General features: G+C 47.5%; 1 protein-coding gene across 1 annotated transcript; it reads left to right on the plus strand.

Moving 5' to 3' along the window:
- The first annotated feature begins 1,804 nt into the window (after window positions 1-1,804).
- Window positions 1,805-19,937, plus strand: LOC311329870 (rho-related GTP-binding protein RhoA-D). The gene is made up of 5 exons (XM_084461814.1): window positions 1,805-1,910; window positions 11,364-11,519; window positions 14,373-14,493; window positions 15,687-15,817; window positions 17,786-19,937. Exons 2-5 carry the CDS (start codon window positions 11,364-11,366, stop codon window positions 17,957-17,959), a joined length of 582 nt encoding a protein of 193 aa, XP_084317940.1. The 5' UTR covers window positions 1,805-1,910; the 3' UTR covers window positions 17,960-19,937.
- The last annotated feature ends 266 nt before the right edge of the window (window positions 19,938-20,203 follow it).

Consider the following 20,203-nt stretch of genomic DNA (forward strand, 5'->3'; position numbering starts at 1 on the left):
TGCTCTCAAGACACTGGAGATGATTGTAGACTTTAAAAAGACCCCTCCCCCACCATCACACTGAATGACACCCCAGTGACCACTGTTGACTCATTCTGCTTCTTGAGCACCACCATTTCCCGGGACCTCAAGAGGGAGCTGTATATCAGTGCCCTCACCAAAAAAAAGCACAGCAGACTATGTACTTCTGAGGCAGCTGAAGAAATTAAACATGCCAACGCTAATTATGGTACTCTTCTACACTTTCATCATCGAGTCCATCCCCACCTCTTCCATCACCAGCTGGTTCACAGCCGCAACAGACAAAGACAAGGGCAGAATGCAATGCATCATCCGCTCCGCTGAGAGGGTGATCGGCTATAGACTGCCATGGACCTGCACGCCTCCAGGACCCTAAAATGGGCCAGAAAGATCGTGGCCAAACCCTCCCATCCTGGTCACGGTCTCTTTGACCCACTCCCCTCTGGCAGGAGACTGCGGTCCATCGGGGCCGGGTCCACACACCACAAAAACAGCTTCTTTCCCACGGCCATCATACTCATTATCAAGGCTACATGTGGCTGAGATCATTGGCTAGGTTGCAGGATATGAGTGGGTTTCTTACACATACTGTATACATATAACATTGCTCATCTTTCACACTACACTCTGCACACACTGTATAGTACATGCACTCATACTTTTAACAGTATATCATATTTTGTATATTGCACTGTACTTTGTTTGCACTGCACTATGTCTTTGCACTGTCCTGTCCTGACCTGCATCCTGTCCTGTGTTGTCTGCAACAGCGTATGCCTTAACCCATCAAATTCCTAGTATGTGTCTACCATGTACATGGCCAATAAAACAGACCTTGAATCTTGAATGATACAGTATGGTGTGGCATGGTTTGGTATGCAGTATGGTGTGGTATGGTACAGTACAGCATATTTAATTTAATTTCAAACCTTTATTTATACTCGTAAAACAATGAGGTTTCCTCATTTACAGTGTTGACGAGTTATGGTATGGTGTGGTACGGTAGAGTATGATATGGTGTGGTTGGTACTGAATGGTGTGGTGTGCTATAGTATTGGTAGCCTACAGTAGGCTAAGACAGACACCAGCATCAGCAGGTACCCTGCAGTACTATTGTGTTTAGGGTTGCTATGCACTCTTTGCCATGTCCTGTGAACTAATGACCTTGCTGAGAGAAATGGAATTTTGAAATCCCTGATTTGTGTGTTCCATTCAGGCAATACAGTAGGATGAAAGTCCACTTCCTTACACAACTAAGAATAATACAAGGGCCCTACCCCTCTCCTCTTACACAACTTAGAATAATATAATTATCACCTGCCTCAGCCCTGTGTCGTGATAAGCAGCTTGTGTGAGAATATGGAGCTAGCTAGCACAGTGCTGCTTGACAAAGCTCTGATGTAGCTCTAGAAGAATCACTCTGTAAATTAATGCTGGATTACATTAGAGGGTATTGTAGGCCTACTTGTGTTAAAAATGCATACATATGAACATGGGCTAGCTCTTTCTCTCTTTCTCTCTCTCCCTCTCTCTCTCACACACACACACACACACACACACACACACACACACACACACACACACACACACGGTTGTCCCCTTCCCCACCCAAGTGCCTTATATCAATGATGTCATTATTTTCTAACCGGTGGAGGGGAGGGGACTTCAGTTGTCCTAACGGCCGTACCTCCACTGTAACCAATAGCAATGGGACGCAAGAATCTCAAACGCTCGCCGTAGACGTATGGGAGGGTCTTGTGTGTCAGCTCCGTTCCTTGCCAATGTACACCCCGATTAGTAGGCTACATTGCAACAAGGGAAGGGCGACAGCGAAAGGCAAAGAAACGGAGTAGGCCTATTTCAAATTTGAAAGCACACGAGGGGCAGAGGTAAATAATCATTGCCTAAACTGTTTTTTGGGGGTTAGTTTTCTACATTATGATTTTAAATTTGAATCCGAGCTTTTCGAATGAGTAGAAGTGAGTTCGGACGGAAAAGTAGGTGGTGGCTGCCTGAACGCGTGCTGATCAGCCCGAGGATTCAACAGATTGAAAGCACCCACTCGCTACATTGGTTTCAAAGTATTTTCAATTTAATTGATAGTCTACATTGTAATGGCTTTGGAATTGTGTAGAAAAGTAACCTATCTCTCGCTCGGGGACACCTGTTTCTTTAGTAAGCGGCTCGTTGTGCGGATGCATACCTGGACTTGCCAGTTAATGTTCGGATGAACCGTTGAGAACACCTCGGCGTTGTAATGTAGGCTATGGATGTGTGTTTGTGTGAAGGTAGGCTACTGTAGGCTAGGATACATTTGCTTACTTTGTTTTTTAACAGTCGAATGTAGCTTAGCCTTAACCTTAACCTAGTTTACTGGATGTTTATGCGGCCCATACGTCCTGAAAAGTTTCACGTTCCGTGTTCTTGTTTGAAACCTGTTAGGGCAGTAAGATAATTGTGGTATTTTTCTAGGCGTTTCCAGTTACCAATCGCTATAGAAATGAAATAGCCTAATCTTAAATCGGGAACTTCCTTTAACTATCCGCAGCATTCGTTTTGATTAAGGCACGAATTATTGTCTTCAACTGACGTTGTTTCTTAAAACAATTCTCGGTCCCGAGGACATTCCTCTCCCGGAGTCACCACACCCTTCGGAAGCTCCGTTTCTCAACGTCCGTGGTCGCAGACCCCGCCTGCCAGATTTGTTGCTGCTGTAACCAACTCAAGTTGTCGTGTGTTTGCAATGACTAGTAGCCTAGGCTACTTTGTTAAAATCCAGATCAACAATTAGTCTGACTTCGTGCCCCCCGTATCTCCCTACAGTCTGACCAGGATACTCTCTCTCTCTGCGTGAAGTAGGCTAAATAACCGGGTTTGAGGATGCAGGCATATTGTATTAGCCATACACCGTGGTTAATTGCATTGAGGAATTCATTTCGACCCCTTCATACGGTCGTGTTCGTATGTAGCAGGCAGGGAGGGTCTGTATGATGTCATTGTAGTGGAACAGCTGACTGCTGACCAAGCGATTCACTCAGGTTGCCCTGAGAGCTGGCAGGGTATCGTTAACACACACAGGATTAACCATAATCCACATGATCAATGTCACTGTTTCGATTTTGACCATAGCGAGACAAGAAATTACAACAGGACAGGTCTGCAATATCGTGCACATGCATGCATGTTTGTGTCTTAATCTTGAGAACGCAGAAGCTTGTGTCTCGTCTCTTCAAATGTACTACCGGGCCGTTACTGGTCTTGTCCATTGTATAAAGTGAAGTCCCCTCAAAATGGCTTCTGCTTTGTCTACAGCCATCATTATTGAGGTTGTGTGAGATGGTTGAGTTGCTCTGTGGGTCAGTAATGAAAGTCTCAGTGCTAGAAATAAGGCCATAATGGCCCTTCAGAATACACACCCCCTCCCCAGCCCCAAAGCCCTCATCCACCCTGAGGTGCTGCTCTGTTGTCTGTGCGCAGGATGCCGTTTGTAATACAAGGACAGTTTTCTCTGTTGTGGGATCGTGATAGATTCTGGTTGTGTTTTAATTGGGAGTTGCGGGTTTTGTTGACTTTGTGGGTCACAGTTTCCAAAGCAAAATGTTTCGGGAGGAGCCAGCCAATGTTTGGTCAGTGGATTGACAGTCAAGATTGGATTCTCCCTACTTCACACTCCAGCAGGAGGACACGCTGTCTGGTACTGTCACATTTTGTGCGTGTGGGTGTGAGTGACAAGATGCAGTTCTGGTGTGCGGCAGCAGTAGGAACTGTACGTGATGTGTGAGTGTGTGAGAGAGAGGCCGGCACCTCAGGATACGGAACATTAGCTCAATGATGGTGACATCACACTGCAACACAGGAAACAGGAAAGAGACAGAGACAGAATGGGAACGGCTATGAGGGAGCACCAGGCTGGTTGGGACTAAGGAGGAGTGTGTGTCTGTGTGTGTGTGTGTGTGTTTGGAATGCACAAACTGTACAACTAGGCCAGCTCTCCTTCTGAGTGCAAGCGAAGGGCAGGAGGGGTGTGTGAGGGAAAAAGAAAGACACCTTCAGACAGATAGACGCCAGGCTTGTGGAGGAGCGATCATTTCCTCACACAGCTTCTTATATTAGCGCTTACTTACCCAGTCGAACAACCATGACTAATTCATCTGTTTATTTATTTCAGCTCATGGGATATTAATCAAAGCATTCTCCATTTGTGTCGCCCATTAACGGCGGCTGTTTCTAGGGTCATCTTTCCCCCACTCTCCCCCACTTACACTGTGTCTCTCTCTCTCTCTCTCTCTCTCTGTCTCGGTGAAAGCTTGTGGGCGGATCATGGATAAATCTCTGTTATATTTTCTCCTCCTGTCCCCAGCTCGGAGGCGAGATGCTGTGCAGTGTGATAAATTGGGCTGGAGGAGAGAGTCTCTATGGCTCTGTCCTATTTCAGTCCTCCCCTCCTTGGCTGCTACTGTAGCTCTCTCTCTTTCTCTCTCTCTCTCTCTCTCTCTCTCTCTCTCTTTCTCTCCCTCTCTCTGCTTCTCTCTCTCTCCCTCTGCCTCTGAAAGGACATTGCCTTTCATCTGTCATCCCACTCACATCCTGCAACCTAGCCAATGATCCCATAGCCCTGTTCTTAAGGGGGTGACTTGGGCCCAGTTCCATTCCGACCTGTTCTTGTCCACTAGGTCTCTTTGGTTAGCCATGGATGGATCTGATCGGGCTTGACGGTGGCTGTAATGGATGAAGGTCTGATTCTAGTCTGCGGAGAGATTGAGAGATCCATTGCAGATTGAATTGAATTGAAACTTTTATTTATTCAGGGAAAACAATTGAGAACACGTACAAAATAGGAACATGATCAATACAACAAAACAACAGAAAATCAAATAGGAAGTCATAAGATCCCAGAATAAAATTAAGACTAGAAGAAATGTGCAGTCAACATGGAGCGCATCTTTTATCCCTTCAACCTCTCCTGCGAGACAAGTTGGTCAAGCTTTAGGGAGTCCTGCAGTCTGTCCCACCTATCAGGTGCATACATTTTAAATGCAGACTTTCATGCATTGATGTTATATCGAGGTATGTAATTTGTAAATTGAGTATTGGCTTGCCGTGCTTTAAAAAATAAATAAAAGAGAATGTTGTTCTCTTCGCGTGGCAAGAGACGACCATCCAGATGATGATAACTCACACATCTCCCATTATTAACAGAAGGATGTGTGAGAACTCTGTCTTTGATCCAACCAGGGCAGCGAGAGCTGAATAGTCCCCTCAGGCTGAGAGGATGTTGGGAGCATTATGACTGTCCCAGAAGTGGAGGAGAAAAGGAGAGTGGTTTTAGAGAGGGGGGGGGGGGGGGGTTGGTGTTGAAGGTAGGTGAGACATTCCTTCTTTAAGCTTACTGCTGGCTTGCGTCCTATAGCCACACACCACCACTAACACACTATTCTAAAAATAAAAACCACTATGCTGTTTTTTTCAATCGCAAACTTACTAGACTAGACTACAGGCCAAGAGTCAGCCCTCGTAACTGAAATGGTTCCCCTCTATAATCACATTCAGCACATTTGAGTGTTGGCTAAAACGCCAGAGTTGAAACTGTATTCCCTGCAGTTTCTCAAAACCCCGGTATCGGCTGTATCTTAACCAAGATGCTCTACATCTAGATACACATCTCTTCCCCCAAAACTCTGGGACTGACCCACATAGCGGCGCACAGCACTGCTCTACGTCAGAATCACAGTCACAGCCGAGGCCCTTGACCGCGTGTGAAACGTTGATGCGGCGTGGGCCTCATTGTGGATTTCCCATCGTGGCGTTGTGTCCCCGAAACATAAATGGCTCAGCGGGGTCGATTTCTGGAACCCGCTCTTTGGTTGTTCCAACAAACCTGTCAGTGAGAGGAGCCTGGCCTTTGGCACGCGTCATAATACTCGACCCCTGACTCGGTGGCGTTCAGCCCTTTCGGTGGTGGGAGATGGCTTCCGGATCTGATGCAGTCTCTCGGGCGAATTCCCGAGCCTGCGATATTAACAGGCTCGGTCAAGCCCTTGTTGGGGATCCTGGTTTCCCGCTCAGGGTCGCCATGCCGGGCTCGTGGGAACGCTCCAGACGGCACCACTTGATTCTGCTGAGTCAGTGTGCTGACATTAGGGAAGGCAACAAAATGTCTGGGTTAGTTGGTTCTCAAGGGAGGGATTGAGGGAAAGGAGGATGCCTACAGGTATGTAGAGTCTCTTGTTGGTTCGTTGGTCTTACAGTCCATCTGTGTCTGACGCACTCATACAGGGAAACCAGTGAGGACGCGCTACCTGATATAAGATTCAACTGGTGAATCTCTCCTCACAGACTTTGACTGGTGGGAAGAAAACTAGCAAAAGTGTCTTTTCTTTCTCTCTTGCTCCTCTCTCTCACTAGGGATGGGGATCATTATTTTTTATTGATATTGATACCGTTATCGAGTCTGCTTAATTATCCAGTTCCTTATTGATACCACTATCGATACCTTTCTATGGGAAAAACAAGACGGACGGCAATACATGTTTAACAGAACTGATTTTGCATTTGTTGCTTTTTCGCCTCGTCTTTATCTTTCACTCTTGTGAAATGAAGCCAAGCACTTGACCGTTTTGCATGCTCTGCCATTCTCTCAACAAGCAAACTTGTGAACGAGTGTGCAAGGCAATACAATAACAGCGGTTGGCATGCAATTCAATTGAATTCAAAAACTTGATCAATCATTTGTTTGTGCACCACGATCGGACAGGACGTATAATGTGGGTGAACAGACGTCCCGATTGCCCGTGTCAAGCCGGTTGTACCGAGAAATATCTGTAGAACACTCGTTTTCAACTGCCAACGGTTTTAACCACAACATAATGTGATGCTTGTTAACAGTGCTCACATGACATTTATCAAGTTAATCGCAGACCCGATAAGCAGACCCGATAAGCTTATTGATTACCGGGTCTTGAGAAATTTGGAACCGGGTCCTTTTGGACCCGGGTTTTGATCCCCCATCCCTATCTCTCACATGCACATATTTTCTCTCTCACACGCCCACACACACACAAGCTATCCTCTCACAGCCTGATCATGTGACTCATGCGTGAGACTGCTACAGTATTTGTATGACTGGGCCGACCCCAGAAACTGATGCCTTGTCTGGGTGTGTGTGTGCGCGTGTGTGCGCGCGTGTGCGTGCGCGCACACCAGTGAGCAATACTTAACCGAACTTTACTCGGCTTTGTCCTATCACGTGTTCTCTCTCGTCATCCTCTCTCTATCTCTCTCTCTCGAATGTTGAGAGGTTGTGACTAGTGGCTACAATGTTACAATCTTCATACTTAAAATGTTCGAACTAGTCTCAAGCATAACGTTGTGTATTGTCATACTCTGGTCGTGATGGTTTTGTGGATTTACATGGGGTCTCTTCTGCTGGTAGCTGTAAGGGGTCTTGCTTTGCAGCGCTACCGTATGTTTAGCATGCAGCTGCTAGAAGCCGGGGGGGGGGATCTCCTGACTTAAACCTTTATTTGTCAAGCTAGACTCACCCTAACGCTGAGGGTGCCATCTTTCTTTAATGGTAAAAAAAAGAAAATAACCCAATGTTGGGTAAGTCAAACTACAGCTACAGTTATGTCCAGTATGGTGGACCTTAGCACACCTCGTACATCATGAGACCATTAACCACACATATAGATCGATCATTAAACATTGATAACACGCCCCAGCAGTTCAGCCCTCATAATGGATGCTCCAGTCAGTTTAGAGGCCAAGGAGAATGAATCATGTGGCTAAGCTCTTCATACCTCATCAACTAGCAGATCAAAGACAAGCGAGTAGGCAGGCTTAGCCACCCTGGCCCGCAGTTAGCATTAGCCACGACTGCTCTAATGTGCTGCTATCACCACTAGGTCTATTGGCAACACACTTGTTGGGCCGCATTCCTCGTGTGGAACATGAGTTAACTAGCATCACTTAATGGAGTAGTTTGATATTTAGCATTATAAGCCCGGTTATTTATGATCATATACAACGGCCCACATTAGTGCTCATTGCTCATGTCACAGCTAAGTAAGATCCATAGTGTACTTAGCTGTGACATGAGCAATGAGCACTAAATACCAAACTACCCCTTTAACTGGCAGGCTAATTAGTTGATTAGCAGCCTGTTGCATGCAGCCTCTAGCACTTTCGTATTGACAGTTGAGGAAGAATGTCCTAGTTGGTTTTCATATTCTATTTCATATTCTTTCTATTTACAATTATTTCAGTAGACAAAACACATATTTAAAGGTATTCTTTATGCAGAGAACAGCCATTTCAAGTGAAACTGCTTCTGGTTGACTTTTCACAGCACCGAAAACTAGCTGGTGCAAATGGAACGATACAGGGGAAGGAAACTGAGAATCAGACGGACAAATGGGGAAGCGGGAATCGGAGAGACAGAGAGACTGGTCGGGTCAGCTTTCTCCTTGTGTCAATAAAGCTTGTTTAAATTGTCGTGAATGTGAAAACCCCAGGCGGACACAGTAGGAAGAACATGCGAGAAACAGAAGTGGGGGGACGGGGGACGCGACGGATAGAAGAGAGAGAGAGAGAGAGGAGGGATTACGTGGGAGAAGGGAGCGGTGTGTTGAGCCACGCTAGCGGGAGGCCCCTCTTGGCCTTGGAACGGGAGGGAGAGGCGCACGAAGTGGGCAGTGTTCCACAGTGCGGGGCCCCTAGCGACATGACACCATGTCCTGTCAGATCCGACACGCTGCGAAGAACAACAGCACAGAAACAAGCTGGCCTAGCGCTGTAGGCCGACTCCTCTATTAACGGCCCCCCACCTATTACTGCTTGTTTCCGTAATTGCGAATGGAAGAAGTGCTTGCATCTATGTCATACACTGCAGAGAGAGAGAGTGTGTGAGAGACAAATGGAGAGAAAGTGTGCGCGCGTGCGTGTGTGCATGCATGTGTGATGGTTTTAATGTGTGTGTGAGTGTGATGGCTTTAGTGTGTGTGTCCTGTCCCCTAGAGCAGTGACAGTATGATGTATGAGGTGGACTCATGCAGCAGGCTATCACAGAGAACAGGTGGCTCTCTCCAGAGACAAACTAACTCTAGTGGCCTGATTTACTGTGTGCGTGTGTGTGTGTTTCAGACTGCCTAAAGATATCTATTCTGGACAGTGAGGTCTGGGGCTGGGTGGTCTGCAGAGGACACAGGAGGACGACGGGGACATTAGCGCTCTCTTGAGGCCCTACTGGGTTGTCCAACACGACACAGTGACCACCAGCAAGGATATTTGACGTGTTGTCTTGGCTCAGCACATGGGTCACAGAGCTCCAGTTTGCTCATGGGGGACGGCGTGGTCGTAGCTAAACTAGATCAGTACCGTGACAGAGTGGTGTGTGTATGTGTACAGCCTGGTCTCACTTGGCAGACTTCAGAATTCAACGTTTGTGATGTTGTATGATGCCGTCTAGAAATGGCGTTGGGAGTTGTATGATGCCGTCTAGAAATGACGTTTGGAGGCGATGGACAAACGTCGAATTCTGAAGTCTACCAATTGAGACCAGGTTGCAGTGTGTGTGTGTGTGTAGGTGCGGTCTTATGTCAGATCTGTAGAAGCTGGGGCTTCCTGGCAGACGTCCAGACGCTTGTCTCATCACCTACTGCCTTCTCTCCATTATTGTCAGCTAGAGGGAGTCCACCATCGATCTGTGTGCGCGTGTGCACATGGAATCTAGGCTTGTACCTTTGCTGAGAGGCCAAGGTGACGCAGCGGCTGTAGATTTGTCACACGGTCATGTGTGTGTGTTGTTGGTCAAGGCCACCTTTTCCCATCAATCACTGCCTATCATTGTGCCCTTGAGCAAGGCACTTAACCCAAACACTAGTGCATGATTGCACGTTGCGTTGGATAAAAGCATCTGCTAAATGAGTGTCCCTGTCTGGGGTTCCAGGGCCATGTGTCCCCTGAGGTCCAGGCTAGCGTAGTGTGGAGCTCTGCCTCCCCCAGCCTCTACTCCTCAAGCCTCTCCTCCTTCAGCCTCTACTCTACCAGCCTCTACTCCTCTAGCCTCTCCTCCTTCAGCCTCTACTCTACCAGCCTCTTCTCCTCAAGTCTCTCCTCCGTCAGCCTCTACCAGCCTCCGCTCCTCTAGCCTCTCCTTCTCCAGACTCTACTCTACCAGCCTCTCCTCCATCAGCTTCTACTCTACCAGCCTCTACTCCTCTAGCCTCTCCTCCTTCAGCCTCTACTCCACCAGCCTCTTCTCCTCTAGCCTCTCCTCCATCAGCCTCTACTCTACCAGCCTCTTCTCCTCAAGTCTCTCCTCCGTAAGCCTCTACCAGCCTCTCCTCTACCAGCCTCTCCCCATCCTCTCCAGCTGGAGTTTCCCTGCTCCAGGAAGTCAGGAAAGGGAAGAGTAAGAGGAAAGGGTGCGGCCCCCCAAAACAGCCTTTAGATCACCCTCCTTTCTCTCTCTCCCTTTCTTCTCTTTTCCCTTCTTACTTCCCTCTCTCTGGGTCTCTCTATTCCCCCTCTCTCTCTCATTCTGTCTCTCTTCCTCTGCCCCCCTCTCTCTGTCCCTCCCTCTCTTTCTTGTTATTTATCTCAGGCCCTTTCTCATGGCTGGCTGGATTTGCATACAACACTGATAATTATAGTTCCAGTGGCCTTGCACAATTTTGCAGGGCTCCCCCGCAGGGTCGATCATGGGGCCCCGCCCACTGCCCTACCTAAACCAATAATAGAGTGATATGGAATAGACATCGCTTTCACCTCATGCTTTAAGAAAAATAATGTTATTTTAGATTTGCAACATGCACAACAGTCACAGGTACTGGTGAAAACCATTTTAGTGCTGTGGTAACGTCGGGGACACTTGGCCTGATTGTGAATGAGCAGTGTCTTTGATTGTGCCACGTTCAGTTTCCTTTATAGTAGGCCTCGGAGCATTTCGGAGGGACAGGATCTGGAAAGGAAACCTGGCTGATAAGTTGTCTTTATATGGGTCGATGACGAAAAGGTGTCCGATGTCATTCAGTACAACGCTGAGTGCCCCGTCGAAAAATTTTCATTTTTTCATAATCACAAGTTTATATATCCATGTGCAGTCTGGCAGAAATATAACCACCCAGAAAAAAAGACATTTTTATTTTGAATACCACTCTTTTTTTTCTTTTTTTTTTTACACGTTACACTGAATGACACGCAGGTCATTGACCCACACATGTTGATCCCTCTCAGCTGTACATGTATCAAGATGTACAGTACGTGTGTGTGTACAGTACATGTGTGTGTACAGGTACGTGTGTGTAGTACTTCTACTCACCATGCGTGTGCGTGTGTTTCAGATGGCTGCTATCCGTAAGAAGCTGGTGATCGTGGGTGACGGAGCATGCGGGAAGACCTGCCTCCTCATCGTCTTCAGCAAAGACCAGTTCCCCGAGGTCTACGTGCCCACCGTGTTCGAGAACTACATCGCCGACATCGAGGTGGACGGGAAACAGGTACGGCCCCGACCCAGACCAGGCCGCCCTCGCTCTACCTCGCCCTCTGGCTCTGTGACCTTGTCCAGGAACAAGCCCTAACCTTAACCCTGACCTTAACCTAAATCGCTTCTGCGTTTAAGAGAACTAGCCTTTACTGCCCTTCTACGCCGGCCATAGCTGAACCCCTTCTAGCCACGACTTCTCTCCCCAGACGCTTGTAAGAAGACTTGATCTGAGAGAGTCGGATCAGTGTTTCAGAGGGTCACATGGATTGATTGGCATCTTGATTACACCCATCCAGTGCTGTTAGCTCTTCACAAGGTCGAGCTGTTGTTTTTTATACTAGTTTGTCAGAGAAACAGAGACCCAAGGGAGGGAGAGACTGATGGAGAGACAGAGAGGGAGAGATGGAGGAAGGGAGAGAGAGAGAGGGAGAGAGAGAAAGAAAGAGAGAGATTGGTGGGCTTGGTTTGCTTTTGTACTATGCAGCCCACAAGAGACGGAGGCCTCACAAGTTTGAACAACAGGAAATGGATCCCATCGCCAACTTCCTGCGTGGGTTTGGAACAAGTCTCGCTTCCCCTCTGGTGACTAATGCCTCATTTCCTGTTCCTGTTTCCTGTGTACGGGGGGCTAAGAGGCCTCAGATCAGCTCATCGTCCATGTACTCTGACCCTGAACACTCATCTCTGGAGTACCAAACTGATCCTCAATAAGTGACTGGCAGAGTCTGATACATGGATGAAAATACAATTTCTATTTGTTTGCTACTAGTACAGTAGGTGAACTAAACCGGTTAAATCAAGTGTCCCCCAAGTATTTGCAAATAGTATTCCAACCCCCCCCCCCCCCTCATACACACACACCTCCAGATGGACCTATAAGCGGCCAATCAAGTTCAAGTTCACTTTTGTATTGAAAACCACATACTGTAGCAGTCAGTACAGGCTGAAATCCATGGGCGTACAGGGACATGTCCATTAACATATAAATTACTTGCATACATACTCTTCTGGGAAGGCTTTCTACAAGATTTTGGAGTGTGTCTGTGGGAATTTTTGCCCATTCGCCCAGAAGAGCATTTGTGAGATCAGACACTGATGTTGGATGATCATTCCTAAGGTGTTCTATGGGGTTGAGGTCAGGGCTCTGTGCTGCCAAGTCAAGTTCTTCCTCCCAAACCTCACTCAACCATGCCTTTATGGACCTTGATTTGTGCACTGGGCCACAGTCGTGCTGGAACAGAAAGGGGATTCCCCAAACTGCTCCCACAAAGTTGGAAGCATAGAATTGTCCAAAATGTCTTGGTAAGCTTAAGCATTAACATGTCCCTTCACTGGAACTAAGAGGCTTAGGCCAACCCCAGAAAAACAACCCCAGACCATTATCCCTCCTCCACCAAACTTTACAGTTGGCACAATGCATTGGCCAAACCCAGACGGCATGCTTTACACCACTCCATCCGACGCGTGGCATTGCGCTTGATGTTCATTCATCTGAAGCTTTAAATTGGGACTGTCATTCATGTCTAGATGGCGACAGGCAGTCAAATAACATGTCAAACAAGCTTAGGATTTATTTTGGAACACTAGCTGGCTGTCATAACCAGTTTGTTGGCATTTTGTTTTGACAACTGATAAATTGATCACTACGCTGTCATCCGCCTGCGCCATCTTGGCAGCTCAGTAGATGTGACAACTCTTCCGAATAGAAGAATGGCCAGAAAAGCATGCTGGCTTGCATACTGCACAAAGCCACCGGATGTAGTAGGTCATCCTGGTATTTTTAGCATACTGTATTTGGCATACTATGTATTGGGACATACTAAATCTTTTTTTTGGCATACTATATAGTATGGAAATGTGATTCGGAACGCAGCCCAACTGAAAGCAGAGCAGAAGGGGCTTATGGGAAGTTCAGGCCTCTGCGTGATGATAACAATGAACCTCTTGATGTCAACACTGAACTGTTGACACAAACCCTGTAATCCCAGCCAGCAGCCAAGCGCTTTGACTAAAGACAGAGTTGGGAGGGGAAAGAGAGGTTTAGGGACTAGCACTGAATCCTTAGAGACACCTAGTGGTGAGATAACATCAATGCAGCCAGCCAGCCTGCAGCATTCACTGCTAATTATTTCTCTCTGGTCACACTCATCACTCTGGATTGTGGGGGTGGGTGGGTGAGAATTTTTGTGAGATTTTTTTTCTCTGCATTAACTGTAGATCCTGGATGTGCTTTTTCACTCAATGGTTGTTCCTGTGGTACAAGCAGCAATAGCAAATTCAATCAATCAATCAATCAAAGCTTTATTTATATAGCGCATTTCATACCCAGAGGCAACACAATGTAGTTTACTGTATAGTTTACAAACTATGTAGTTTACAGTAGGATAGTATGCCTGCTCTTTAATATACAATATGGACCATGCTGTTATCTGGATTTCCTCAAGGTGTGTGTGTGTGTGTGTGTGTGTGTGTGTGTGTGTGTGTGTGCGCGCGCGTGCGTGTGTGCGCGCAAACAGGAGCACTTTAGCACACACAGCCTTCCTCCACATTCCAATGGGAAAGACTGCTGCTGCAGGAGTGTGTTTTCCTCCCTGCCAATCATTTTGTTTGTGCGTGTGTGTGTGTGTGTGTGTGTGTGTGTGGTGGTCCAGCCCAGCTCAGCCATTCAGAGACTGGACTAGCAGCAGAACAGTATAAAGGTTACAGTGCCAGTATAAAGAATGTTTTGACGTCAGAAGTGTGTTGGCGTCATTTTCTCTTTCTGTCGTCTGTTTCACCTTTCTAACTCTGTTTTTCTTTTGTCTACTTTTTCTCTTTCTCTCTCTCTCTCTCTCTCTCTCTCTCTCTCTCTCTCTCTCTCTCTCAGGTGGAGCTGGCGCTATGGGACACAGCAGGACAGGAGGACTATGACAGACTGAGGCCTCTCTCCTATCCAGACACAGATGTCATCCTCATGTGCTTCTCCATAGACAGCCCTGACAGCTTAGGTAAGACTGGGACACATACACACACATAACACGCACACACTTTCTCACACCAAAGATATGCACTGTAATTGGGACACGCTGCGGACATACTGCGGCCATTCCTTGTAGTACTGGATACCGCGGTGGTAAACGTCCACCCTCTATTACACATTCAGATTTCCATCTTGTAAGTTCGCTCCGTTCCAAGAAATTCTCTTGTGACGATGACTCAATCAGTTTAATTGGCTCAAATGGTTTTGTCCCAGCTAGACTGTTCCATGGAAAACAAAGAGAGCCAGAACAGAATGTATTTTTGAGCACGAGAAATCACGTCAGGCCAACGGAGACCCGTTCTTATTTTATCCTCTTGCTTTCTCGCTCGCTGTTCCTCTGTGTTTTGATTTGACCGTGCCAACGGCTGACGCAGGCCAGCGTTCCTCTGTTATCTCCGCACGCCGTCTCCCTTTCCCATGGGAGCCCCGGTGACGGGGTTTGGCAGGGGGAGGTACAACAGGGAGCGGCCCGTATTCCTTCCTCCACGCCGTCTGTTGTCAGACTGGGCAAAGGAAACTGAGCCAGTCCTTCCTACAGGCCTCCTAGAACTGACCTCTGGACTGATGTAGGCCTGCTTTTCTCCTAGGAGAGGACTGACCTCTGGACTGATGTAGGCCTGCTGTCCTCCTAGGAGAGGACTGACCTCTGGACTGATGTAGGCCTGCTGTCCTCCTAGGAGAGGACTGATATCTGGACTGATGTAGGCCTGCTGTCCTCCTAGGAGAGGACTGATATCTGGACTGATGTAGGCCTGCTGTCCTCCTAGGAGAGGACTGATATCTGGACCGATGTACTTTCCTTGCCACAGACGAAGCATAGTCTAGAATTTAAACGGTTGTTTCAGCCGTCAAGTTTTGTGGTCCAGGAAATGGGTCTATAGTGTGTAGAACGGGGTGTATGGCTGAGTGAGGTGTGCTGTAGTGTGTTGTGTGTAGAACGGGGTGTATGGCTGAGTGAGGTGTGCTGTAGTGTGTTGTGTGTAGAACGGGGTGTATGGCTGAGTGAGGTGTGCTGTAGTGTGTTGTGTGTAGAACGGGGTGTATGGCTGAGTGAGGTGTGCTGTAGTGTGTTGTGTGTAGAACGGGGTGTATGGCTGAGTGTGGTGTACTATAATACTAGAATACTATATTATGGATTGATTGTGGTGAATCTCCCCACAGAGAACATTCCGGAGAAGTGGACCCCCGAGGTGAAGCACTTCTGTCCCAACGTTCCCATCATCCTGGTGGGCAACAAGAAGGACCTGCGGAATGACGACCACACACGCCGGGAGCTGGCCAAGATGAAACAGGTGTGTGTGTGTGTCAGTACCTAAACCTTATCATGGTATGAGTCAGGCCTGGGCCAAATGCTGTAAAAGAACGTGGGTGAACCTGACCCATCCAGTGTTCATTTTGTCGACGAAATTGATGTTTTGTTTTGTCAATGACATTTATTTAGTTATTTTCATGAGACGATGAGTAAAAAACACAAATTTATGGATGACAAAAACTATGATGAAATCTATTGACATTTTCGTCAACAATAAAAACTAGACAAAAGGAGGGATGATTTGGGAAGAGAATCAGAATGCTGAGATTTCTGTGAAGGTTGTGGCTCATGCTGAAACACAGGCAAGAAGAGCGCATAGAAATGTAATTCAGTAGCTTTGTCCATCAGTCTAATAGATGTTTCCTCCAGAAGTATATACGTTTGGAAACTATTTAATGGTTAAATAATGCAGTACTCTTTAACTAAACCCATTTGATTTCAGTCATACTATTTAGTCAACTAAAATTAGACTAAAACTAAACAATTCTGATGACTAAAATCAAACTAAAACTAAATAGAATTTAGTTAGACTGACCTACTACATCAAAATTTGCTGTCAAAATCAACACTGGACCCATCTTAACCACTACAATCAAAGCAATGGACCAGACCCCAGGTGGTCTTAGGGTGCGTGTCCACCGGGGAGCTGTATTTTAGAGCTGGCGCTGTTTTCTCGTTGTTTACAATGGGTAATGAGCTCTAGGGCGCTATAGAGACGAGAGCTGTGTTCCAAGCCCTTTTTAGCGCTACAGCGCCATGAGCTCTAGGCTTTTTTTGCAGTTGAAAAAAGTTTAACATTTTGGGCTAGAGCGCAGGCTGTAAACGTCTGTTCTGACGATGACAACGGTCAGTTTTTGGCAAAACCGCAGAGACAGCAAAGTTAGCACTAGCTAACATTAGCTAGCTATCTTAACTTGGCTAGTTAATCTGCAGTCTACAAAAACACGACACTCGTTGCTAACGTAGCTGTAAAACATCGGTAGCCTAGCCAGCTCTAAACTCCGGCTCTAGTGCGCTCCACGCAGCTGTAAGCTTGGCGCTGTTCAGCTACATACAGCTCGTTGGTGGACACAGCCTTACTGCCTGACTCCTACCTGTGCGTACTGTAGGTGGTTCTAACCCCCGTCTGGACGTTAACCCCCCCTGTCTGGATGTTAACCCCCCCTGTCTGGACGTTATCCCCCCCCTGTCTGGACGTTATCCCCCCCCTGTCTGGGCGTTATCCCCCCCCTGTCTGGACGTTATCCCCCCCCTGTCTGGATGTTAACCCCCCCTGTATGGATGTTATCCCCCCCTGTCTGGATGTTATCCCCCCCTGTCTGGATGTTATCCCCCTGTCTGGACGTTATCCCCCCCCTGTCTGGACGTTAACCCCCCCTGTATGGATGTTATCCCCCCCTGTCTGGATGTTATCCCCCCCTGTCTGGAGGTTATCCCCCCCCGTCTGGACGCTTCCCCCCCCTGTCTGGACGTTAACCCCCCCCCTGTCTGGACGTTAACCCCCCTGTCTGGACGTTAACCCCCTCCTGTCTGGAAGTTATCCCCCCGTTTGGACGCTAACCCCCCCTGTCTGGACATTAACCCCCTCCTGTCTGGATGTTATCCCCCTGTCTGGACGTTAACCCCCCCTGTCTGGACGTTAACCCCCTCCTGTCTGGATGTTATCCCCCCGTTTGGACGCTAACCCCCCCTGTCTGGACGTTAACCCCCTCCTGTCTGGATGTTATCCCCCTGTCTGGACGTTAACCCCCTCCTGTCTGGACGTTAACCCCCTCCTGTCTGGATGTTATCCCCCTGTCGGGACGTTAACCCCCCCTGTCTGGACGTTAACCCGCTCCTGTCTGGACGTTATCCCCCCCCTGTCTGGACGTTAACCCCCTCCTGTCTGGACGTTAACCCCCTCCTGTCTGGACGTTAACCCCCTCCTGTCTGGACGTTGTCCCCCCAGGAGCCTGTGAAGCCGGAGGAGGGCAGGGACATGGCAAACCGCATCAGTGCCTTCGGCTACCTGGAGTGTTCCGCCAAGACCAAGGACGGCGTGCGGGAGGTGTTTGAGATGGCCACCCGGGCGGCCCTGCAGGTCCGCAAGCGCAAGAAGAGGGGCGGCTGCCTGCTGCTGTGAGGTGGGGGCGGGGCCACCCATCAGCCAGCGGAGTAGAGCTCGTCTCCCGAACCGAGCGACCTTGGAGAAACCTTTTACCGAACCAACGGCTTCCTTGGACTGTATTCACACAGACACACACACACACATAAAGATACACACACATAAAGATACACACACATAATGATACGCAGACGCGTGCGAGCGCCACAAGCGAAGTTGTAAAGACTGGGACACGCCTGTTCAAAGCAAAACAAATCAGCCTTCTTTCTTTTTTTTTTCTTTTTTACTCTTGCTCTGTTCTTTTACTCACCCGCAGCCTGGTTCATTTTGTTTCTGCTGTATTTTTTCACCAGCATATCAGCCTGTTTGTATGAAGGGGAAGGGGGCAGCCCCGCCCCCCCCATGTTATGTATGTATGTATGAATGTATGTTTGTATTTATATGTGCATATACTTTACATATACTTCACTGCCATCCTGCACTGCTTCTGCGTTCTGACTCCAGTATTGTTTAGAGAGAAGGACCAAGTAGCCCCGTCCGGCCCACAGAAAGTTCTAGCTAAGTCTTTAGCTTAAGGTTTCATTCATAGCCCCCCCCCCAATAACTTTTTTCAAGCTGTAACCTTCCTGTTGATTTGGTCAGGTTGCCCCTCCGCCTCTGTTTTCGGCCAGTGGAACACCACTGCTTTCCCCCTCCCAACCTCGTCAATAGCCCTCCAACTATTTACTGGGGAGGCTAATAATTTCACCTCCGGAAAATGTCAGTCCCATCTGACTCAGCGGAGTTAAAAAGCGCTGTCCACAGTTTTTTCCCGGCTCAGCGAACTACAGGCTCAACACTACGGCTTCACGCTTTCTCAATACCGGCCCTCTCACTTGGACAGACCCCAACAGCAAGGGCTGAACACTGAGGGAGAGTTAAAGGAATGCACCTCTCTCTTTCTCTCCGTCTCTCTCTCTGTCTCTCTCTTTCTCACTTGTTCATGGTGAGAGCATACATTGGCACCAGTAAGACAGTGGACTATTGTTAGGAACACAATGGAGCCAGTCATACACAAAGAGCTACACACAGCACGGACTCTGGTGCAGACAGACAGACTACTGACCAGAATGGACCAAAACACCTACCCTGGCTTCTCCTACCCATACAGAAACTGTCACTCCATGATTAGAGTTAGATTTCTATGATTGCACTGATCATGTTAGTATCATATTGAAGATGTTTGGAGCAGTCGATATCCGTCCCGCTTGATTGGCCCCACCAACACAGTGTAACAGTGTAACAAACAATAGCCTGCCAAGTTCCACTGGACTTCAACAGCGACAGTTGCCATTGCTACTACTGATCCAATTGGTTTGCTGGAGGAGTCTTGTATGAAAATAGTGCTTTATATGACCCCATACCAGCCAATCAATCACTTCTTCTTTGTGTGGGTGTCGATGTTCCACTCCCCCCCCAATCAATCACTCTCACATTAGAAACCCAGAACACATGATATTATTGAGTTGTGATTGGAAGATCAGAACAGCGTCACAATTTACAAACCAAAGACCAGTGTCTGGTCAGCATCAATGAATCCAGATTCATTAATCAGTAGTCCACACTAATTACTACAGTTATTCGGGCCACATCATTGAAGACAGTTCTCTACTTGTCTCCTTTCCATCTATCACACTGATCTGTAATCACATGACGGGTGTAAGCAATAGGATTGGCGTATATACCAGGCTTCTGCTCACACTGGTGCAGGTGTTTTACCAGAGCTGAGGGGGAAGGAGACAAGGAGATGAACGGTCGGTTTCCCACATCTACTAAGAAGCCATTTCAATGGAGAATCTAGTGAGGTGTTGTTTTGTTGCCCTACTTCAAATCCATGTCCAAGAAACTGGCTTGATGTGCATGTTCCATCCAAAGCAGTTTTGTCTTCACTAGGAAGGCGAGCAGGTGTGGAGAGGAAGTGGTTGTGACGATGCTTTTTGAACAGGACTGGGTGGATGTGGAGATGATCATGTTAATAAAATATTTTTGAAATGGTATGATCCAAAACAAGACTAGAATCTTTTCTTTTAAATTTAACACATTTGAGTTGAGAGGCACTTAAACCCTCAGAAGGCCAGGTAGGACTATATTTTGAGGTACTGTTACTGCAGAAGTATGGTAGTAAGACGCTTTACCTACAGAATTCCCATAAGTAACTAGCCTGTATCCAAATGGTGCTTGTGGTTCTGAATAACACCATGTAGCTCACATCCACAACCAACC

This window comes from Borostomias antarcticus (assembly GCF_949987555.1).
Source record: "Borostomias antarcticus genome assembly, chromosome: 3".
Lineage (NCBI taxonomy): Eukaryota > Metazoa > Chordata > Actinopteri > Stomiiformes > Stomiidae > Borostomias > Borostomias antarcticus.